The following is a 25,232-nucleotide window of genomic DNA, read 5'->3' on the forward strand; positions in this document are numbered from 1 at the left end:
TAGCATGAGTGTGAATGTGCTCTTTGTGAGAATACTTTGTTCCTGAATGGAAGTGGTATTGAAAGGATTAGCAATCCTTTTGCGCTTCGCATCCTCAGTAGGAGAGAATCCCCTCTGTCAATTCTGTCTGAGAGAAGGTAGTTCCTGAAATTCCTTTTTCTTTGACATTCTATTTTTACGTGCAATATTTGGAAACTTAAGCTTGAAACAGAGAATAATATCATTTGCATGGTGTTATAGTCCATCTAATCAACCTTAGTCTTTGAACCATTGACAGATTATATACTTATCTCCAACAGAGGAAGTAGCAACCACTGTTGTGGAATCACTCACTGATGCTGTTAGGTAAATGCCTAAAAGGCTACAAATTTGACTGTAAAATTTGGTCCTCAGATTTGGGTAGTTTCCAACCCCCCCATTGGGGCGTTGTTCACTATACCCCCAAAAAATATATTTAAAATACTGCGGGGAGTTGAGCATCTGTTAATTAACTTGACTCATAAATATACTCTTTTAGTGTAACTGCAGTTATATAAAACTGCAACTGATAATAACAACTGAAAACTACAGAGCTAGTTTTGCTTCCTTTAGTTATTCAAGTGTTAATCACGAGATTCTTTTTGTTTCTTCATTATGCAGGATCAAACCTGAAATGAATGTGCAGTTAACAATAATGTGTCAGCAAATGGAAGAGTTTAGATTTATTGTACCTTGGAATATCCATAATCATTCAAACTGCTCAATTTTTAGTAGCATGAGACCTCTCCACAGCACATGCCAAAACATTCCATCTTTCTCTACAAAAATGGAGTCTGTTTTTGTAGAAAGGAGTACAAGATCTAGAGGAAAGGAAGCATGCAAGCTGACAAGTGGATAGGTAGGTTGGGAAGTTTCCCAAACAGGCAGACATACCAAGGTGTGATAATATATCAAGAAAATACCTTTAGTTGCTTGTGATTAAGGAGTCTCTAACTATAAACTTAGTGAACTCATGGACTCAGAGGAATTAAATGAATTTGTTCCATTTACTCAGTAATAGTGAAAAGAAGAAAGTATGTTCTGCTGTTTCCATTGTCTTACTGAAAGTGAATCCCTCCCACCCTTGTATACAAGATCTGGTGACTTGCTGTTTTGCTCTGACCAATTCAGAAACAGAGTAGTGTTGTGCATTATATGAGCTGTAATAACTGATTATACTTACTGTATAATTGATGCAGCTGTCCTGTCTTCAGTGGAGCTGTGGCCACTTAGTGGCTGAAACCTGACCATTGAGAAAGTAAGGGACTTCAGGAAGAACATTCTATAAACCACAATCAGGATGCTTTCAATCCTGGGAGGAGATCTCGATAAAGGTCAAAATGTGTGATTATGTTTGAATTTTGCTTTCAGGTTTGGATTGTGTGCTTATGTTTTCCAGGATATCTCAGAAGACATGTATGTCTTCAGGTTTTTATGTCCCATGCTTTTGCTTTGGTATCTTTCACAACTTGTCATTTCACTGTTTTGTGGCCACATCATTGACATCTGAATCTTTGACCTTTCTGCACAAATACCTGTATGCTGACATTTAAAAAATAGACACACCCACAGCAAACAGACCCAATACAGTTGAAACAGCAAATTATTCAGGAACTTTAAGCTGATTATGGCACTATGCTTATCTCGCTAACTAGCTGGAATAGGAGGAATCTGAGTGTCCCATTTAAATGGGCATATGATTCACAAGCAATTACACTTTTGGGTACTGCTGTTTACTCTCAGCTGTAGCCAAAACAACTTTGAGGCATCACTTCTGAATAAGATGTTCTCCCATCAGCAGTTGTCTTCATACTTCACTGTTTTTCTTCCAACTGTTTTAAAAGCAGCTTTTGCTTTCTGGAACCAGCCCTGCATTCTTTTTCCATGAACCTCCCTGCCAACTGGGGAACACCAGATCTGAAGAGTATGTGAAATACCTCCCTCTGAATATCAGAGTCCAGGCTATCTCCCTGGTTTTGGCTAGGTCATATTTTATTTTGATTTTATTTGGCCCTTTGGGGAGAAAAGAATGAAAAAATATTTCTAGCTAATAGGAATAATTTTTAGACTCTCCCAAATCCATTTTTGGATTTACACTTAGTATTAATATTCTTCTCTTACACTCAGAAGACAAGCTAGTCTTTAAATTGCATGTTCAGAAATATCCTTTAGCAGTAAATATCTAATGTGAGATAGGGAGAACACTGCCTGGAAACATTTGCATCTGGGTGTCAATTTTATTTGTGAAGTGATGGAGCTGTCAGGGCCTCCCTTTCTAGCCTGTCTTGAATATACAATAGTATAACATTCTTTCTACTTTTCTGCAATGCAACTTTGGTTGTAACCAGGCACAATGAATTTTTAATTTGAGCACCAGCTTTTGTTTAGCACCTTCGTCAGATTTGACGATGGAGCTGACGTGAGCACAAGGTAGTTAAGAGCATGACTTCTGTCAAAGGGATCTGTCTGGTCTTTATTCACTTATCTTTTAGCTGGAACATCTCCTTTAGAGTAAGTTCAGTAGAGAAATAAAATGAGAACAAAAGGAAGAAAACGTTTTTTGCACAAGGCCAGTGACAGCTGCTGGTAATAACAGACAGAGAGCACTTCTGATGTATGCATTATCCTGCTTAGGCAGGCATGTTAGTGTCACATCGTGCTTCAAAGTGCATCTGGTAATTGCAGGAAGAGAGAGATCTTCCTCAGAGATGCGATTGACCCAGTGCAGGGCCAGGCACATTACATCGCTCAGGGAAACTTGAGGGAAGGGTCAAAGCATTTACTACTGGACTACGAGATTTTAATTGCTGATACAGAGCAGCATGTGCTGGGGAGGTTCTTTGTTTGCAGTGGTCAGTTTAGTATAAAGGACCCACCTCTCCTCTCCCCATGTCCTTTCTTCCCTGAATTGATCACACCCACTCCACCAGCAATCCACCAGATATTTACTTAAAGCGCACCAAGTTGTCACAGCTGTGCTTAGAACAAGCGCCTTTGTTATAGATCTTTACACTTTATCACTTTTCTCCTTTCTCCAAGACTTATTTTAGCAAATCTTTTCCACAATTAACTGTTCATATTATTCAGATATGATTTTCTTTTTGTTTACTTTTGTTTGTTTTCTTTTTGTTCTTTTGTATGTCAGTTGAAATACTGATATATCACAGGGATGAAATAGAGTAAATGTGTATATTGTGGATCTACTGCTTGCAAGATAGAGATTATAATGTGTTGCTCTGAGTGGGAATTTCTTGCATAAATATGTACACCAATCCTGTTGCATGATCTTCTGATTTAAATTTTTTCCTTCAGCTGACAGGAACTACAGGCCTCCACAGGTTGTAAAGTTAAATTCAGATAATGGAAGCAATGTGCTTTTTATCCATAATATGTTAGATCTTAAAGATATCCATGTGATATTAACCATTATTCATACCTTAAAGAAACAAATTAGTGAAAGGAGTATAAGTTGGAGTATATGTGTATCTTAATCTCTGTTCTTTTTCCTAGATGGTATCATGGAGCAATCAGTCGGACAGATGCAGAAAACCTGTTACGTTTATGTAAAGAATGTAGCTACCTTGTAAGAAATAGTCAAACAAGCAAGCATGACTATTGTCTTTCACTGAAGTAAGTATTTGTTAGAAAAACATAAATGTCATTTATAAGCCATAACTTCTCTGGTGCAAGAAGAGAAAATGATCCAGTCTGTTGCTGAACTGGTTCGGCTCAGAAGGGCATCCAGGGAGTTTGAGACTATCAGTCTGTTATTGTTGGGATGTCCCTGTAATACAGAGGTCTGCCTTGAACTGGAACACACCTGCTTTGGAAATGCAGTTCAGGTCCTGTTGTCCATTTTGTTATTTGATCTGTGTATTCTCTGGTATAGTAGTCCTCTAGATATTTTCAAACATTGAAGCATTAATGGCACATGCTTCAGATATATGTAGGCTTAAATTTTCCCTTAAATTCTTGTAAGTCTTGGAATACAACTTTTTTTTTTTTAAGTATTTCACTTAATTCTTGCATCAGTATAGTGATATTTGTTATTAAACCAGAGCACAACTTCAAGAGGAAAAAGTGACAAAGAAATTTCTATTTTGCAATTTCGGACATCCGGATGCCAGCCCTTAATATCCTTTAGCCAGTTGTAGTCCCTTTCCATGTTGTTACTCCAGAGTTTTCTAAACCATATTTCCTGGTGGTACTTATTTTAAGTCTCCCCATAACTTGCTCTATGATAAGGTAGCTAAATGACTGAACTTCTCCAGTCTGTGTTTTCTGGAGCATAAGATTCTTTCACTGCTCTTCTGCCATACATTTGTCGAAACTAGTGCTGACTCTGGCTGCTTGATACAGTCTATTAATTCATATACCAGCTTCCTGTGATGATGATCGTTCTCCAGTGGCTCCTCCAAAGCTCACATAATCTTCTTAAGCCCATGGTATTGCAGTTAGAATTCATGTCCTATCCATTAGCTGGTGATCAATTTTCTTTTTTTCTAGGAGCTCTCCTGACATCCTGCAAATGCAATCAGTGTTTTCTCTCAAAGTATTTAGCTGAATAAATGTTCATGTTTTTTAACCACACTTAAGTTATCATGCAAACCTGCTTCCTTTGCTAGAAACCTACTTCTATTTACTTGCCATCTTGCTGACCATTGCCATCTACAAACTACTGACAAAGTTATGTTTAATGCTGTTGTTCACATGTGATTTTTACTTACTGTCGTAAGGCTCTCTTCCCCTTCTCCCCCTGTTTAGGACACTGAGTTTATAATTCATTATTGTTTTCTAATCCTTTCCTTAATGAAGATGGTTTTCCAATCAAAGTAAGATTTTGAAGAGTTTTGGTAATTGTGGATATCTTGTTCCTTAAGCTCAAAGAGTTAAGTTATTGGACAGTTCTCAGGTTTTACTCATGATCCTTGGTTGAAGCATTTCCTCACAATCAGCCTGGTTTATGACTACTTTTAGCTGTGGAAGCTAGCCCTTCAAAGTGCAAAACACGATACTATTTTGTGTTCTGATTCCCTTGCCTAGAGGCATCTGATCAGTCTGTCATGAGGGTATTTTGCACCTATACATGCTTACCATGAGGTCAGCCTGAAATCCATCGCTTCATTCATTTCATTGTTGTGCAGTCTTACCTCCTCATTACTATTTCACTTGCAGGACCTCCTGATGCCTTCATCTTTTGTTGAATTGTGAACACAGGGTGTGCCAGAGCCTTTCTCTTGTAATAGATGGCAGTAGTGGGAACAGCTGTGTGAGGTGTGATTAAGTGGATGATCTGCCTAGCCTGGTGGCAGAGCTACAAGAGGAAGTAGAAAGGTTAAAGAGCATCAGGGAGTTTGAGAAAGAGATAGGCTGGTGGAACCATACTCTGCCCTCCCTTAGACAGAAACAGGAACAGCCACCAGAAAAAAAACAAGATCAAGGGGATCCTGTATCCTCCCCCTGCCAGGCAGAAGGCAGTAGCTTAAAGGAAAGGAGTGAATGGAGGGAAGTCCATGCTCAGGGTGGCAGACAAGCCACCTCCTTGCCTACCTCGCCTTGCCAAGTGCCTCTGTACAACAGGTGTGAGGCTTTGGATGTGGAAGGTCAGTTAATGGATGATGTGAATGATGGTCCATCTACAGCAGAGGTGTTGCCAAGGTCAGAAAGGCCTAACGCCTGTATCATGACCACCTCCACAAGGAAGAAAAGATGGATTATAGTTGTAGGTGACTCCCTTCTGAGGGGAACAGAGGGTCCAATATGCCGGACAGACCCACCTCTTAGGGAAGTCTGCTGCCTCCCTGGGGCCTGGGTTAAGGACATCAGTAGGAAACTTCATAGCCTGGTACAGCCTTCGGACTATTACCTATTATTGCTTTTCCATGTGGGTGGCGATGAAGTAACAACACATAGTCCAAGGGCAATCAAAAGAGACTTCAGGTCCTTGGGATGGTTGGTAAAGGAATCTGGAGCACAGGCAGTTTTTTCCTCTCTCCTTCCAGTTGTGGGCAGCAACACTGGAAGAAACAGATGGACCCAGTCTATTAATACATGGCTCTGTGCCTGGTGTCACTGCCACAATTTCAGGTTTTTCGATAATGAGATTGTCTACAGAGCACCAGGCCTGCTGGCATTGGATGAGATTCACCTTTCTCAAAGGGGCAAGAGGCTCTTAGCTCACAAGCTAGTGGGGCTCACTGGCAGACCTTTAAAGGAGACTTGAAGGGGGAAGGGGATAATATCAGACTTGTGCATGACAAGCTGTGGGACAACACACCAAGGTTAGAGGGACAGGATGCTAGCGAGGGCCCTCAGCCTATTGCTTTGAGACATACTGGGTACACTGGAGCACACCAGAAGTCTTAGAGATGAGCCAGAGGCTCATGAGGTAATAAGAGCCAACAGGGGAACACTGATGATGTACCTCAAAGGATTTAAGGTGTGTTCCTCTAAGAAGGCGACATGGCTGACAGCCCAGCTGAAGTGCCTCTACACCAATGCATGCAGCATGGGCAACAGACAGGAGGAGTTGGAAGCCACCATGCTTCTAGAAAGCTACCTTAGTTGCCATTACCAAAACATAGTGGGACGAATCTCATGACTGGAGTGCAGCTAAACAGGCTGTTCAGAAGGGGCAGGTGAGGAAGGGGGTGAAGGGATTGCCCTCTACATCAAGAAATGGATAGATTATGAAGAGCCTTCTCTGAAGAATAGCCATGAGCAGGTTGAAAACTTATGGGTGAGAATTAGAAACTGGGGAAACAAAGGGAATGTTGTGGATGGTGTTTACTACAGGCCACCCAGTCAAGGGGAGCCTATTGTAAGCCTTCTTACTCCAGCTACAGGAGGCATCAGGCACGCAGGTTCTCATTCTGCTGAGTGACTACAACTGTTGCCGAAAAACTCGGAATAAAGAACTTATCAACACCAATGTAGTGTAGATAAGCAGACACTTCTTTATTAACGGCCGGGTGCGCAGGCGAGTCCTCTCATGAACCACGCACCCCTGAACACCAAAATCATACACCTTATATTAAACTTACTCATACATATTCATTAGATTTCCGAGAAATGTTATGCATATTCATTAGATTTCTGGGAAGTTCTTAGCGTATGTAAATGTCCTTTACGCAGGCGCAGTGAAGGTCTCTGGTGGTCTTCAAGAGCCCTCTGGTGGTCTTCCATAGTCTTCCTCACTTTGTCCGATAGTTGACCTTTCATGTGATTCTGCGCAGTACGATTTTCGCCATCATGTATTAGATTTACATAAAAAACATTCAATGTTAATTCTTGAATTTAATATTTCTAGTGATTGGCCCTCAGTCACACCACCTTATCAATATTCTTATACTAAAACAATCATTGGTTAATCTCACTTAACTCTACTGATTGGAATTCTCGTTAATTAGATCGAAGTAAATCCTTACCAAAGCTTCTGTGGTTAACTGATTTCAGACAATACTCGAATTCTTATAGTTACACATAATACATTTTCTTAAGTTCCTAAGTTCCTATTAATTTGAAATTCTGACATCTGTTATCTAAGTTCTAAATGTTCCTACTAGATGATTTTAACCAATTCCTCTGGCCTTGGTACAGGGCTATACAGGGGATTTCACAGCAGCTGTTAGTTGTTGGTTAAATATATAGAATGCAATATATAATTTTGCTAAAATATTTCTTATTGTTCCATATTCCTATTAAAATTAAATATGATTAATTCTAACTAATAACAAATCAGTAACACAACCACCGCAACATCTTCTGGAAAAGTAGCACAGCGAGCTGTAGGCAATCCAGGAGACTTCCGGAGTGTGTTGAGGTTAACTTCTTACGGCAGGTAATAGACAGCCCTACCAGAGGGGATGCGATACTGGACCTGATGGTCACCAATGCAAGTGAGCTAATCAGAGATATCAAGATTGGAGGCAGCCCAGGCTGCAGTAATCATGCACTGGTGGAGCTCACAGTCCTGAGGGATATGGGTCAGATGAAGAGTAAAGTCAGGACCCTGAATTGTAGGAAAGCAAAATTCCATCTGTTCAATGAGTTAGTCAATAGGACCCCCTGGTAAACTGCCCTCAGGGACAAAGGAACAGAACAGAGCTGACAAATCTTTAAGGATGCTTTTCACAGAGCGTGAGAGTTCTTGCTCCCTAAGTCTAAGAAATCAGGAAAGGAAGGCAAGAGACAGACATGGATGAGTGGAGACCTGCTGGTCAAACTAAAAAGCAAGAAGGAAATGCACAGGGAAGCAGGACAGATATCCTGGGAAGAGTATAGGGACGCTGCCTGGTTGTGTAGGGATGGGGTCAGGAAGGCCAAGGCGTAGCTGGAGCTGAATTTGGCAAGGGACATAAAGGGCTTCTATAGGTATGTCAGCTAGAAAAGGAAGGCTAAAGAAAGTGTACACCCCAGTGAACACAACTGGCAAACTGGTAACAATGGACGAGGAGAAGGCTGAGGTACTTAACATCTTTTTGCCTCAGTCTTCACTGGCAATCTCTTCCCACACCTCTTGAGTGGATGGACATCAAGGCAGGGACTTGGGGAGCAAAGTCCCTCACACTGTAAGAGAAGATCAGGTTTGTGACCACCTGAGGAACCTGAACATACATAAGTCTATGGCACCTGACGAGGTGTATCCCAGAGTCCTGAGGGAATTGACTGATGTAGTTGCAAAGCCACTGTCCGTGATATTTGAAAAGTCATGGCAGTCAGGTGAAGTCCAACCATATCCTGGGCTGCACAAGAAGAAGCATGGCCAGCAGGTCGAGGATGGTGATTCTACCCCTCTACTCCTTTCTGGTGAAACCCCACCTGGAGTTATTGCGGACAGCTCTGGAGTCCTCAGTACAAGAAAGACGTGGACCTGTTAGAGCAGGTCTAGAGGAGCACCACAAAAGCGATCAGAGGGATGGAACACCTCTCCTATGAGGAAAGGCTGAGAGAGTTGGGGTTGTTCAGCCTGGAGAAGGGTCTGGGGAGACCTTATTGTGGCCTTTCATTGCTTAAAGGGGGCTTATAAGAAAGATGGGGACAGACTTTTTAGTAGGGCCTGCTGTGATAGGATACAGGGTAATGGATTTAAACTAAAAGAGGGTAGATTCAGACTCAATAGAAGGAAGACATTTTTTACAGTGAGGGTGGTGAAACACTGGAACAGGTTGCCTAGAGAAGTGGTAGATGACCCATCCCTGGAAACATTCAAGGTCAGGTTGGATGGGGCTCTGAGCAACCCAATCTGGTTGAAGATGTCCCTGCTTATTGCAAGGGGTGTTGGACTAGATGACCTTTAAAGGTCCCTTCCAACCCAAACTATTCTATCATTCTGTGATCCTATTCTTGATATACTTTGTGTCCCAATGGGTTTCTAGCTTGAGTAGTCCTATGTCTTCCCCTGTTTCATGGTAAGAGAGATTTCAAGCCTCAGTTCCTTCACAGTTTTGTTGACTTCGGTGAATAAGCTAGGAAGTCTACCAGTGGTGGAGCCAGTGTTCAGGTGGCTTTGTACTCTTCCCAGTGCCTCATCTTTGATTCACATAAGACACTCTGTTTCACCTCATATTTTCAGCAGGACAGATGTATGGCTTGTACAGAAGTGCTCAAACAAGGTGTGCATGGGGTTGTTTGTAGAGTTAACCGTAGACTCAATGGCAACCAGCCATCCCTTCTTCAGATTGTACTGAGGACATGTATAGCCCAGTTCATGGTGGTGATCCCACTGCTGGAAGTAAAATTACTTCTGTTTACAGAAAAGAGCCCCTGAAACATTCAATTGTAGACTTAAGTTGCTGGCTGATGTCACTGGCAGGCAGTTAATTTCTGTTATGATCCATGAGTAGGATACGCAACTGGACTTCACTTTTAAAAAAATCATAAAGGAGCTGCAGGCATTGGGCTGCTGGCATGAGCATGCTTGGGGTTGTGTGTAGGTGCCTCACTGCAGTGGTTTTGATAAAGCCAACCAAATAAGAGACTCTTTATAATAATGCACTTGTCCTGCAACTGCTACACAGAACCTGACCATGTGTTGCTGTACCAATCCAGTGCCCCACTTGCCACATGGGACTAGCATCATGACTGGCATCATAGGATAGTGTAAAAACAGGCTTTGCTAACTTTTCCTTTAACAGGTAGGCTTGGGGATACTTGGGGTCTTCTGTAGGTATGACATACCTACAAAAGATGGAGGCTTTTGAAGGTTGCTGTTGAATGTGCGTAGTCAAATAATGTTCGGAACAGACCATTTCAGCATCAAACTCCTGTTTTATTTTACTGCTGCATTTATGATGCATGAAATGAAAAGCACTGGCTGCTGAGCATCTGGTAAGACACTATAAAGACACATGGTACTTATAGGAGATATTTGTTAATAAAGCTGTAGCATAAAATGACTGAGCTCTGACCTTGTGAATTGAAATGCCAGAATGATCTCAGCAATGCCTCAAGGCTGCCTGTTATCCCATGGGACCTAAAGGTCTCTAGATCAAGTGCTGTGCAGCCTGATCCACTCCAAATGATAGCAGGCCCTAGCATGCTTATCCTAAGGCTCTCCACACTACTTAGCCAGAGACCACAGTGTGCCACACAGCAGATCTTACGTAGTCTCGAGAGGCATAAGAGCAGCAGGGACCTTTATGCTCTGACAGAACTGCAGGGCTACTATCCTTAGCTATTTCCAGTTACCCCTCTACTTCAAGCCTGCCTTTCCCTTGCACGTACATGCTTCGTGCTTTCTGTCAGTGCCAGAAGATGTGCTGGTACAATGGAAACTAGAGGCGGTGTGTTCCCCATGTAATGTTGCACAGTGCTGTGATAGCCCTGTAGAGCAAGGTTGTCCTAAACCCCTTTACCTGGGACATACTTATTTGGGTTCTGTTTGATTTCCATTAAAGCACATAGCTCCTTCTGTTGGCTTGTTGAAACCAAAGGGAGGGGGCTGAGGTTTGGGACCACTGCTGCTGTTTTATGTCCTTGAGCTGATATGTCTGTTGAAATAGTAAGTTACCTGTGATTCACAAGAGCACATCTTTGGCTGCATTCCTTGCCAGAAGCAAGAGAGAGGAGGATAAAAAAGACTTCTTAGGAACATCTGAAATAAAAAGATTTACTGGATTTCAACCATAACCTGTCAACTTCTCCACCTCTGTCAAATCTCCTTGTGACTTTCTGCTTTTCTTCCAGTGTTGTTCCTAAGAACATTCCCTCTACTCATTAGGTAGGGGAATTGCCAGAGTAGAGCACCAAGTCCTCTGTCAGCTGTGTGGTCTCATGGCAGACTGATTCTTAAGACTCCCCCCAAAAAGAATGTTGTCAAACTTGGAAAAGCAAGTGGAGTTGTCTTGAGCTAAGACCCTCCACATGAAAGGCTGGAAGACTCTTTTATGTATAGGAGAGAAGGGAGTACTACCACACAGCTGGGCACAGTAAACCAAATAAAACCTGTTGTTGTAAGGCAAATGCTCACCAGCCAAACTGAAGGTGTTCAAGTTACAACAGGAGAACTAGGTTATATACTAGATTTGCATCTCCCAGGGTCCAGATTGATTGGATATTTTCTTCAGGAACGCTAGAGCTGCTTCTGCGTGCCACCTTAAGGCTGTTTCCCAATTCAGCTGTGTTGAAATGGAAACTCGGGCAGCAACAGAGCCCTGAAGGAATGGATATGGGTCTCTGCCTTGACCATACTTTGAAAATGGGAAAGCAGTGCTGAAGATTAAGCTGTGAGGCTACAGCAATGAACTATCCAGCCTTGCTCTGACAGTATATTGAACTAGAGTCCTAAAGTGATTATTGAATTTGTTCTTGGTTATCTAATCAAGCGTGATGTCTTGATGTTACTTTCTTTGAGTGTAATAAATTTGAGGAGAGAGCGCTTTACTGGTTAGACACACTGTTTAAAAGTTATGACTGGCTGCAGAAGCCTTAATGAAATACTTTCAAATGACTGCAGTCACCTTTCACTTGTTGATTAATGTGTTCTGAAAAGCACTTGGCTGTCTGTAGCCTGCATCCTCGTATTAGTCTAAGCATCCTGGCTGTAGGTTTTTTAACTTTTTTACATGGGTTTAGCTGTACAAGTGTGGCAGGCCTGAGAAGCTGTGTTTAATAACAGCAACTATGTTGCTTTTGCAGTGTTTTGTGCAGTATATGAGCTTTTCACAGCAATTCATGAACAGGGAACACACTAAGCTCACTGATGGGAAAATTCTAGTGAGTGCAAGCTCCCTGTTTGGTGGGTTTTTTGGGGGGGTGGGGTCTGCTCTCTGCCCCTCCCCTCAATAATTGATGAAGCCTGCTATTTCTGTTGTATCCTTGGACTGATGCTTTTGCATCTTTACCATCATAATATGTAGGCAGGCACAATAGGAGAGGTCCAGAAGCCAGATGTGGCCCAGGTGTGTTGTGTGAGCAGGAGGATGAGGGCAGAGAGGTGATGACCTCTCTGGAATCAGGCTGTAGATCAGCAACAGGAACAGAAGCAATGTGATGTTTTTTATGGACGATCCATGAAACACAAAAAGATAATTAGTCTCCATCTGGCTCTTACAGCAAATGGAATAGTTCACAGATACATCTCAGCCTGTGATAGGGGTAGGCAGAATATCTGTATACACACATGAGTGACTACATGAAATAATTGGGCACACATATTGAAGGATCTGTGAGGAAGAGACAACATCTAGGGAAAATATTGTAGAAAAGTTGGATTTACAGAAAACATGTCTGTTATTTTGAGATACCATAGTTTACCCAGGGAAAAATAATTGCATCTGAATTGGCTACCTCTGGGGGCATCAAAGAAGGTCTTTATGATATACAGATTTATGTGTTGCTCATCTCAGTTAGAAAAAGGAATTGTTAGTTGATGACAGGTGTTTGAGGCAAAAAACATCTTTCTGTGGATTGTGATCCAAAGATCTGGGCCTCCTTGTCAGCATTGTTTGAATTCTCCATAGCAGCAGAGGGAAGGAATATGATCTACCTTCCCAGAACAAAATGATCCCAAAGGCCTGAGGGGCAGCTGTGCATTCTCTTGTACCTCCTCCAGCAGCTGTGCATTGCTCCTTGTGTTTCCTCTTCTCTGTATTCCTTCAGGGTTGTAAGTATTTGGCTCACTCATACCCTCCCACTCTTTCCTTAAACCCAGTTTTAATTGCACAAGGCTGGGTAAAAACTGGAGATCCATACTCCTGGTAACCATGTTGTGACCAGGGCTCCCAGTTGCTGGCTGCCATTGAACTGCCTAGTTGCAAGCTCCTTATATTAGGTCTGTTCTTTACTAGCAAGCAGGCTGGTGAAAGAAGTGGAAGTAGATGTGCCAAGGGTAGAGGAGATCAATCTCACGCTTATGTGTTTTAGATGTTCAGCAATTACCTCACTGCACATCAAGCTAATAGAGATGCCTCCTAATGTAACAATATAACAACATATCTGGATAGGGTATTATGTTTCAATCTTGCTCAGTGAAGACCAGCCACCAGCTGGCCTCTAATAGCTAATTCTTTCAGTCAGGATTTCTCCTTCCCAAGGCTCTTTGCAGCAGTGTGCACCACGCCTGCGTGCCTTCATTTCCTGACTCACATCTAAATTTCGGGAAACATGGCTATTCTTGATTTTAGATTAAGCTTATTTCACAAATCAGCTAAATGTGCAAACTGTGAGTAAAAACACTAATGGGCTTTGCTTTCTGCTCTGTCAGATAATTTATGCACAGTCATTGCAACTGGAGGGAGAACAGAGCTGAATTCAGAGACAGTGATGTCTGCTGACATCCTGATGCTGTGGACTCATAAACAGGCCTGTGGTTTTCCCTAAATAGCAAAGAGGACTGCAGGCAAAGTTTTTCGTCATCATGAAAATACAGGATTGATCTGTAGAAGAGGTCCTGTTTTCCAAAGCTGAGAACATAGACTTTGGGTAGTTCTGGGTTTTGGATTAATGCTGGACTTTGCACCTTTTAGTTGATTTAAAACATGTAATATATTCTTGGAAAGTAGCTGTTGTAGTACTGTAGAAAAATACGAGTTTCTTCCTGTCAATATTATTTATAAAGAGGTAGGGGGATTTTTGATGGCTCTCTAAATCAGTAATTGAATAAAAGTATTTAAAAGTGTATTACTAGTCTGCTGTTGGCCTAAACAGTAATGGTAGGGACCTGGCTGTTAGCAGACAGCAAGGATTCCGTCACTTCTACAGAACTCCAACAAGCTAAACATCCTTACTGCCTTCAAAGCAGCAGATGGGAATTGGTTATAGAGAATGGAGCCTGGCTTGATAGAGTGGTCTTCACACATGTTGGATGCTGTTACAAATGAACGCTGCTAGCCCTTGCTAGTAGGGCAAGAGACATTGTTTATTGTACCATGGAGACAGTGGCTGTCAGATATAGAATGACAGTGTTGTATATCCCGTGCTTGAAAAAGCAGAGCTGAGACAGGAAAAGCAGTGGACAGGTCAGCCTCTGAATGTCTCCAGTAGAGGATTTTTCAACGTAATCACTCACCTGGAGGAAAAAAAAAAGATTTGTTTCTTTTTCAGAGGAGATTTTAATTTATTTCTTTGTTGCTGTACGTTGGCATGAAACATTATAGGTTTTGTTCAAAGTGACAGCATATAATATAAAACAAAATTTTGAAATAGGAAGGCATTTCGTAATGGAAAAACAAAACAACACATGTTTCCTACATTGCTAGAATGTGTTTTTCTGATGTTACTGCAAAGTTGTTGCTTTTTTCCTTGTCCAAGTGATATTTCATCAAAATGAATGCGGAAAATCTATTCAGACAAAACCGCGCTTTCTTCAGCGAAACAGTGTTCAAAAGGCGTGGGCAGTTTTTCTGACTGAGAACATGAATGATGTTTCAAAGCCATTAATATTTTCTGGAAAAAAATACTAGTTTTAATAACTAATTAATATTTCTTGAACATTCTTGTATCACACTTCAGGCATAAGATCAAAAAAAAGCACAGTCTGATGAGCTGTCTGCACAATTCCTTTCCCATCCTTTGAAAACTGAAGGAAAATTTGTGGGAAAGCTGTAATTCAAAGTCACTTGGTGTTATGGTTGTGTTGCAAAGCATTTTAAACAAGGTGTGACTATTAGTCATATATCAAGTATTGTGTCTGGGTAAACATCTGTGCTTGAGAGTTCCAAAGCAATTTGATGCAGGGATTAGCAACTAGGAATTCTCCTGTTCTGTACTTGAAACTCATGGGAACTGTTGCAATAGGGAAGGAGTGAATATTGTCTGTAGTGGCACTGTTTTGTCACAGTTTTCCCTCAGTTGAACAAAAAACTTGAGAAAGAATTATTGCAACATTTGAGAAACCATAATGACATTCAGAATTCACATAGTAACAATATCACATGACTTACATCAGGTCCCAGCATCTTCTCTTGCAAAATGTGTATCTCATCTCTTCAAGGCTTTTACCAGTGTTCACATATGTGACTTTGGGATTGCCCTTTAGGTTCTGCTCTTTGAAAACCTTGGGCCTGGCAGGTTCTAACAGTTATTGCTGTTGAAAGAGCTGTGAAACTGGTATTCCAAAACCAGGACTACTCACTATCAGGCACAAGTTCTGCTTGTACTTGTTCAGGTAGGCTCCAACATTGCTTAGAAAACTAAGCAGAAACTGATTCACAAACAGTTCAACCATGAGGTCTTTTTCCTCATCGCTACCTGAAATTTCAGTAATCCCTTTGCATACTAAAATCAGAGCTTAGATCAAATGGGTTTGGAGGAGAGGAAAAGGGAGGACTACGACTTCCAGGTTCCTTTCTGAACAGTGTCCCTGTAATCCTAGTCACTGGTCTAGCAGCAATAGTGGTGTTAAACAAGTGTAATGCATTCTGGCCTTGCCAGTTACTAGTAGGCACTGATTTGCTGAGTCCAGGCATACCAGAAGAGGGGAGACTGTAAGACAGACTTCAAGAACAAATGGGGAAGGGGAGACAGCACACAAGGCTCCTTAGTGTAGATGTGAACAGTTTCAAAGTGTACACCTGGAAGTGCTAAATTCAAGGGCATGGTTTCAAGGTAGTAAGCTGACTTTCTTCCAACTTAATTTGTTCTTCATTTCTCATGTCTGGTTTGATATTTCTAGCTGCAACTAGTGACAGCTCAATTGGTTTATTTGGAACAAGGAAGGCAGATAACGGATTCACAATGTAATTTTTGGAAACTAGAAGGAGACAAGAAAGGAGTTAAGCAGGAAAGTATTTGAAAACATAATCCTTGCTTTCATCCACCAGTAAGCCTGGAATAATGCACAATTTAAAGAGTTCTGGACATCCAGAAAAGTAGCCAGGATAGAAGTTAGAACTCAGCCAATCTTTAACAACGTGATGATGACTATTGTCTGCAAACACTAGCAATCAGTAAAATCAGTTCATTGACTTAATGCTCTTGCCTCTCAGTTCTTCTCCTTTGCGAACAGAAAATTTGCATGCTTGACATTGCAACACTTTGAGGTCAGTTTCACACAGCTCCCAGTTGCCACCTCTACTCTTCCTCAGGCTTCACACAAAATTACCTCTGAAATCCATTTCTGAGGGCTTTTTATTCAGACTGGGTTTTACTTAATGAAAGTAACTCTGGGGTTTTTAGGAGAACCAAAAAGCAGAAATGCATGGGAAGAAATAGATTGGGATGTGGTTTTTGTGGAATTATTTCACAAGAAACCACAATAAAATCCACCTCCATTTCAAACCAGCCACAGAACACTATTAAGGGGAAGACCTGCAAAAGGGAAACTCCAGGTTTTGACCTGTTCTAATTCTAAAAGCTGAATAAACACAACATTTGCTGAAGAGGAGAAGATACAAAGGAGGAGGGACATGAGATAGTATGGAGGTGGGAAATAACCATTTTTCAAGAGTCAAGATGCTAGGTTAGATGGCCATCCGTTTCCTCCCTGTTTTCCAACATACTGCCTTGAAAAGAACGGGAGCTAGTGCTTGACTGAGGGCTGTTAGAGATGTTACTGAATAATCAGAGGAGATAGCTGAGAATGAAGATGACTGAAGGTTACTGATAACTGAATAAAGATAACCTCACAGGTTTTCATCTGCATAGGGCCAGTTGGCAGCTCAATCATCTGGGATGTTCCACAAAGACCCTGGTTAGGAGTTGCTTTTAGCAGAAAAGCTATGTGCAAATAAAATCTCCAGGTTTGTTAGTCTTAGGCAGTCAGCTTTCAATGTCTAAATGAGCCAAATGTCATAGAGGGCTGTGATTATAAAATGATTCAGTGAATGCAAGGAGAGGTCCTTCATTCATTGAGCTTAATCTAATACTGCACAAGTCAGGTTGCTTTGTTATTGATTTTTACATTGCAGGACTATGCCCCTGAAAAATTGTAATGCAAACTGCCTGAAAAGAAGGGACGTGGGGTGACATCCCATTACCATGAAATAAGATAGAAATCTCAGGAAATAGTGATGGAGTTTTGGTCCTCAAAATGCAAACTTTATGTGGATTGCATGCTACTGTTTATGAGAGATATGACCTCTGGTCATATCAGTTTTGTATGCAAATGTTTTTAAGTCATCTATCATGAAAGGAATTGATTTAGTATAAGTGTTGCCCTATACTTTTCATGAAAAATTCATTGAGCAATTACCAGGAAAAGTAAGAGGTATAAGAGGTGCATGCTAACTGTTGGTAATATGCACCAGCAGCTACAAAATTATGTAATGTATTATTAAATATCTTGCTTTTTAGGAGTGGGCGATTTTGTTACTGGGGTCAATTTCATTAGCAGTATTTCATAGCCTTCTTGATCAAAAATTTCTTTTTGTTATGATTATGAGTGGTATGCAGCATTGGTGTGAATTGCATTAAAGATTGCATACATTAATGAGATGTGTTACCTGCTGGGGAGATCTCTGTGATTGCAGCTTGCTCTTCAAACATGTCTTATCAAAGGAAGAGAAATTGACAAGATTCTTCTTTTGATAAGAAGTAGGGCTGATGGAGCTGCCTTGTGCAGCATCACTATGAGGCATAGATGGTGCTTTGGTGAAACAGTACGATCACAGAACTATTAATTCATGCCATACTTCAGCTGCTTTGCAGTGAAGGAAAAAAACAGCAGCAGAAATATTCCCTTGTTTGTAAGCAAGTGGTCTGAAGCTCTGATTGCCAAGCTAGAGCACTGGTCCAAAAGGAGCTGAAGCAGAGAATGGAATGGAATGGAATGGAATGGGTTACTTACCCCAAAGGAGCTGGCTCTCAGCTGGCCATGTCTTTAGCTTATTAATGGAGATGGTCTCCACCGTATTTGTCTGGCAAGCCCATTATACTGAAGTGTTTTCATCCTTTCTCCACACAATCAGATTTTGCTTTCCCAGGTTTGAGCTGACAATTTGCAGATGGCACCAGTAAAATAAAATACAAATAACAAAACCATGAAGACTTTATTATTCTAAAATACACAAGTGCACAGGAAAGTTCCGTGTTCCCTGCTTCCAGGAGTCAATGGTTGTTCTTCTGCACACTTTAGGATAGCTGGCTCCTCAGCATTTGTGTCAGACTAGGATAGACCTGCATGCAGGACAATAGCTTGTCTACACTCCTGTCTGCATTAACTGAAAGATTTCTCTACAGATAGTTGCAAGGTGATGTCATCCCTGCTGGCTGGTTGGCAAAGGGCAAATCCAAACAGCAGGAGGTGAGCAATCTGCCGTGCAGCCTGCACCTTGTAGTGTCTGCCATCACATTGGAATGACTTCTCACTTTCTTGAACCTCTTGTCAAAACTTGTCCCTTTTGCAGGTCTTCCCCTTAATAGTGTTTTGTGTCTACCTTGAAATGGAGGTGGATTTTATTGTGCTTTCTTGTGAAATAATTGCACAAAAAACCATTTTCAATTTCAGAAAAGTTTTAGTTAGGAGTCCTGAAATAAAATTTCACAGGTTTCTCTTATTCTTTTTTGATCTTTTTTCTTTAATAGTAGATTTTTACAAATGTTTCAAATCAAAATTGTTGAACTAGAAGCTCTACTTAGCGGTTTCTGAAAATATACAAATGGTAAAGATTAATCATACACCCCTAGAGAGATCTAGATGGGAATGGAAATCTGGAAGTGTCTAGTCCAACCCCCTGCTTCAAGCAGGACACACTCATCAGGTTGCTGAGTGCTTTGTACAGGCAAATTGGAAAACTTCTGAGGATGGAGACCCCCTGACCTGTCTAAGCCTGGTCCCAGGACTGCACCAGTCTCATGAGGAAAAAGCTCTTCCCTATGTCCAGCGGGAACTCTCTTTGTTGCCACTTGTACTTGTTGACTCGGAGAAACTTCTGTCTTCTCTTAACTCTTCCATTTAGGCAAGGGATGACTGCAGCCTGACACCCTCCATCTCATCCTTTCTTCTCCAGACTGAACAGACATAGTTCCCTCAGCCTATCCTCGTACATCCCACCCCTAGACCACGTTTAGCGGCCCTGCTCTGGACTTGCTCCAGTACTGGCTTCTTTTCTTTGTGGGGGGCCCTCACACCAGTTACAGTTACAGATACGTATGCTGCCTCACCAGTGCTCTGTAGAGAAAGTAGTCACCTTCTTCCAGCAGCTGGCTACACTTTTGCTCCACAGCCCAGGCTGCAGTAGGCCTTTGTGGACAGACTGTTGAACCATGTTCTGTGTCCTCTCCGCCATAAGTTCCTTTCCTGGTCAGTCATGTCCCAGCTTGCACTGCTGTCTAGGTTTATTCCATCCCAAGGGCAGAAGCTTTCTATTTGCCTTGGTTGAATTCCATTAGGCTATTATCCATATCTTCTAGGTCTCATTCTTTTTTGCTCATCTTCATAAACAGTGTGGCTTCCCAAAAGACTGGGCTGTCATGATATAGAGGAGATGCTTTTTGTTCATTTGTGGAATTCTGGTAGCCATAGACATCATATACTGTAAACTCAATGACTGTGTACTACCCAAACCTGAGTATCTACACAGGTCCTTATCAGGGAAGCAACAGCTGTCTGTCATGAATACATGGCTTGTAGCAGTTTGTTTACATTTTATGTGTTTTCTTTTTGTTTTAAAAAGGGCATGTGTCCTTGCCCTTTCTGCATTAGAGTGCACTTGGCAGATTTTTCTCCAGTTCTTGCTATATTACTGAAATTAGCATGCACCTGTGATTCCATTAATTTATCTGCACACTTTCAAGGTATTTTGTAGCAAAACAGATGCATAGTGAACTGAAGGAAGGGAACAATGCATCTGTCCTTATAATAAAGTATTTAAAGATGCCACCCTTGTTTAAAGGAAATAGAGAGCAATTATGATTCGAAAGAGATTCTTTTCTGCTAAGAAATTGATACTTAAAGCAAGATTTTAAGCATGTAGAGCTATAATTACAGTGCCTGCAGTGGTTTCTGCTCACCAGAAGGCATCACTTCGTCACAGAATTGTTGAACACATCTGGAGGATATGTCCTTGATTGTACTACAAGCACTTCTGGAGGGCATGTTGCACCTGCTAAATAGAAAATGGCAGATTTTAGAGAAGCTGCTTTTAACATGGCAAAATTTGTTTTCCTGTTCTTTCTGTGTCATCTTAAACTGGGTTTCCTTGCTGACATAGACTGACTCCAGTTTTAACACTATTGTCTTTTTCCCTGGACACACTTGGAAGAAACAATGGTTTGGAGCCAGAAAGTTAGGGAGTGGGACATCAAACAAGCTGTAAAAACCCTCTAGTCCTCATTAAATATCTTGAAGTGTAGGAGCTGTCCTTTGCTCTTGTTTTGTCCTGGCTAAACTCTACACTTTTAAAATAGCCTGTATGACATGCTAAAGACAGCAGACACTGAAGGGTCACTGCTGGGAAGAGATGAGGTCAACTCCACCACCTGCTGTACTATACGGCAGTGTGGGTGCTACCTGACAGAGTGGCATTATGTTTGATGGGTTGCTTTCCAAGAGCACACAGGGCAGTTACCATGTCACTATTCTCTTCCCTGTGTAATCATGAGCCTTCCCTCAAAGACGCAGCATACTGTGCAGGCAGGCAGGTAGGTCGTCTCGGAATTGAATGCTTCAGGTGTTGAAGTCACAGACTGGTTTCTGCCTGCAGAAAGGCTACAAGATAGTAGCCTCTGCTCAGTACATTGCAGGTGAAAGTCTTCATGCCATTCACCTTGGGAATGGGCTTATCTGAGGAATTTTTCCCAGCTGAAGCCACCAGGCTCTGCACATAGCCATGTTCTGGGCACTTGCTGCCAGCGTGGGATGACTGTGGTCTGTCCTGAGGTCTCCAGGGCAGAGTGAGGCTCATGGGCTCACTGAGGACCCCAGGGCTGAGATCTCCAGCCTCATCTGAGTGAAGCTCATGGTCTGCCTATGTGTCTATGTGTCTGTGAAGAGAGCCTCAAGCCTCTGACAGGCCAAAACCAATGATACCTTTTGGTCTAGAAGTAATGATTGGCTGTAGTGAAAAGTAAATGTTCACAGGAAAACATTGTGGGGGGACAGGAAAGAGGTTGTTCTCTGGCATACCTCTGGATCAGTTCCAGGGTAAGACAGCCTTGCACCTGGATCCAGACAGCACAGGTGGTGAAAAGAAAATACTAGCTTAGGCTGCCTTTGTGTTGGACTGTCCATGGGGGTTTGCAGCTAGCAGTCACTGTCTGTCAGAGTCTGGCCACTGTTTTGGCATGTCACCCAACAACTGCTTGCATTTTGTTCTCACACATTGCCGTACATCATGAAGGAGAGCCTCTCACGGTGCTGCTCCCCTCTTCCCTATGCAGAAGCATGAACTAATGCTTTGCTTTCCTTGCAGGAGCAGTCAAGGTTTTATGCACATGAAACTGATGAAAACCAAAGAGAAATACATCCTGGGTCAGAACAGCCCTCCCTTCGACAGTGTTCCTGAAGTCATCCACTACTACACCACAAAAAAGCTGCCTATCAAAGGAGCAGAACACTTGTCACTGCTCTACCCTGTAGCTGTACGGACCCTTTGATAACCTAGTCTCACCCCTTCCTGTGGATAGGAGGTGAGAGGTAAGCTGGGTTGCACAGGATTTTTGCAGAAATTCAGTGCTTGAGTCTGTGATGGAGAGTGGCAGCCTGTAGTCTTGGGAACGTGGGTGCTCTGCAGAGTTGTGTATGGGACTGTGTGTATGGTACTCTTACGCTGCAGCATGCCTCTAGAACAGTGCTTCTACATAAGAGAAAGAAAACTTATTTTAGTGCAAGGATAACAGGTAACCTTCCCAGAGCTTCTCTGTGAATGAAAGTACTTCCCAACAAAGGTTCTTCCTCCATGTTTTGAGAAGAATCAACAAGTTCTTCTCAGCAGTAAAACACCAGCAACTTTTATTCTCTTGCTACCCTGAGAAACTTCTCCATGTGAAAGAGTAACCTGCTTCTGAGGGACCCTAGGTTGTTCTTGGTGGACCTGAGAAGGAGCTGCTTAGCAGCCAAGTCCCTGCAGCTCTGGTCACTTAGCTTGGTGGGGTTTGATTTTTTTAAGGCAATTTCTTGATGTAGTCAAATGTTGAGCTCCTATTAGGCACACAATCTGAAAATAATTTTGTGAGAGCAAATCATGGTCAATTATTTATTAATAGGGAATGTAATTAAAAAGTAGTTTGTTATATATTTTTATCCTTTTTGGTACAATAATCTCTTAAGGGTTACTGTCTTCATTTGCAAGTTCCATTCATAGATGCAGGCAGCCAATTCTGTTTGGAGCAGTTACACTGTAATGTTTTAAGTAATTGAGAATGAGTCGTTTTAATATGTGTGTTAGTATTTATGCATGAGGGTGATTGAAGGCTTTTATAAAGCTTTAGTAGGCAAAATCTTCACTTGCTCATTCATCTGGATCAGTTGTCCCACTGAGGTAGCAGACTAACAAGTGTGTGTCACACTGCCTTTCCATAAGATGGCTTTTGCAGCTGTATAAATGAGAACTGCTGTATGTAGCAGAGCAGAATTTGTTTTTCTGGTGTACCAAGGCATTCTTAAAACATGGTCCCTTGACACATACCTTCTGACCAGTGTTTATTTTCACCACGAGCAGAAGCCTCCTGCTGTATTTCAGTCACGGTCAGGCAGAAGCACTGCAGAAGCTGCGCTGTACCTTAGTCCTGCCAACTCAGTGCCCATCCACTTGAGAGATATTTTCTACATTCTCTGTGTGCTCATTGAATGGGATAAATGAAAATAATATAATTGTGCAGAAATTGGAACTGGGGAATCAATAGCCTGTAGTCCTTACTTTGCCCCTTCTCCCACTTATGTGTAGAATGTTCTACATTAACCCATCAGCTGTTGTAGTAGCAAACTGGTCATATGCAGTTTATGTATTTTACAGACTGCAATAGGACTGTGAAATTGTGTGTTATTTAATTCAGCTTTCTTACATAGTATTCCCTTTTATGTATGCTTAGAAAGAAGTGCAAATCTGAAAATTGTAATGGAATAACCCTTTACTGCCTGCAAAAGTAGTGCTTCAGTGTATTGTCTAATCTGGTAAGAACCTCAAGGATGTCCCATATAATGTCATCGGTGATGAATGTTCTGCTTCCTTTTAAGCCTGCGTTGTTCTTTATATGACATCCAACACAGTTTGAACAGGAGTGGATCACATGTATGTGAGGAGCCCAGTGTCATTCTGTGCAGCAAGAGTAGTAGGGCAAACTGCCCCCATCTCACCCAGAATTTGAAGCTGCATTGGAATAGGTTCTTACTGGTTTTCTGAGAGCAAGGTGACATGATGGAGTACAAAGAGACAACATTCCTCTCCCAGTGTAACCCAACATCCCCTTTTTCACATACTCGCCTACCTGTGCTATTTATTTCCCTAAAGTCTTTGCAGAACTCTTCATTCTCCTCTTAACATCACCCAACTGGCAAGAGCATACAGGCACTTTTAAGATAGCATATTCTTCTCTCACCAGAATAGGAGTTCATGAAGGTGGCAGAGCTCGCAGAGATTAGGAATCAGATTGCATCTGCTGCTGTCTGAGTCTTTGCCTGTGGGGGTCTCTGGCAACTCCGTCATGCCTCTTGGGACAGAAATATGTCATATTTCTTCTTTTGCATGTTGAAGTGCATTTTTGAAAATCTGGGATTGTTGCTGTTCTATGGTCTGTTTATCTTCTTCAGTAATGGAAAAGTAAGCCCTACTCTTTCTAACAACAATTACCAGTAGAAACCAACAGCATCATTAACCAAGGCCTTGCCAAGCTTTCTTAAGTACATTGTCTTTAGTTCATGGAGATGACTGTTGTACCAAATCTTTCTTGTCATGGGTCTGATCAAAAGTCAGCTGGTGCCACTTTATTGCTGTCTGCAGATTTTGGGTTGGGATCCCTTGCTTCATACAAATCAGGTCAATATGCATCACACAAATGTGTATACAGTTTATTACAGCTTCAAAGATCAGATTAGGGTTCTTGGTTGAGCAAAAGGAAATCATATCAGAAAATGTTGGTTGTCTGTGGGAAGGTTTTTTTGATTATTTTTAAAAAATACTTTTATAAAATACTCAGTAATTGCAGAATAAATAAAACCAGGATTTTGTTTGCACTGTAATGTTGTATTTGTTTATTTAAGTGATTGTATGATATTTTTCCAGTGAAGGAATATTCTTCCCAGACCTTTTAATGTACAGTGAAAATGCAGTGTGTAGCATTGCATATAGATGGAAGATCTCGTAGCGATCATGCCTATATAACACATTAAAAGTTTATTGAAAAAAGAATTATAAACCTCTTCCTTTTCTTCCTCTATCAATGTGTACTCAGATTGTCTTGAACAGCTAATAGCTGAAACAGCCTTTCAGAACAATTTGTGTTTGTGTGTCTTAACTGTGTATTGAAAGTAATCATTAGGCTATAATCTGGTCTGGAGTCTGGAAAATAATATGGCTCAGTTCTGCCCTGAGTAATTCTTTTGGCAATGTACACCTTTGCAAGGGCTGTGCCAAAACAACACCTGTGCATGTGTGAATGACATTGCTGTCCAATTGCTTGAGGTGCTCAAGGAATCCAGTTATTGCTGTTTACAGCATAACACTGATGAATCACTTTTTGCAGACTTTATAAGAAGTGTTAATTAGGCTTCTATTTTGATGAGTATTTCAGTGTGATGAAAGCCCCCAGGGTGTGAACATCTGTATGATAGGTAGGAGAGTTTTAGTGGCCAAGATTACATCTCACAGTTCCTTCCATAATTGGAAAAATTGCTAAAG

At 41.5% G+C, this 25,232-nt stretch overlaps 1 protein-coding gene across 1 annotated transcript in view; it reads left to right on the top strand.

The window, feature by feature from the left end:
* SHB (Src homology 2 domain containing adaptor protein B) overlaps positions 1 to 22,083 on the top strand; it is a 71,949-nt gene extending 49,866 nt beyond the window's left edge. Inside the window, exons 5-6 of the mRNA XM_010565454.1 lie at positions 3,529 to 3,648; positions 21,810 to 22,083. Coding sequence (XP_010563756.1) covers positions 3,529 to 3,648; positions 21,810 to 21,993 — 304 coding nt within the window. The 3' untranslated portion in view covers positions 21,994 to 22,083. The remainder of the gene's footprint in view (positions 1 to 3,528; positions 3,649 to 21,809) is intronic.
* Positions 22,084 to 25,232: the final 3,149 nt, after the last annotated feature.

Source organism: Haliaeetus leucocephalus, unplaced genomic scaffold, assembly GCF_000737465.1.
Source record: "Haliaeetus leucocephalus isolate CR32 unplaced genomic scaffold, Haliaeetus_leucocephalus-4.0 Scaffold192, whole genome shotgun sequence".
NCBI lineage: Eukaryota > Metazoa > Chordata > Aves > Accipitriformes > Accipitridae > Haliaeetus > Haliaeetus leucocephalus.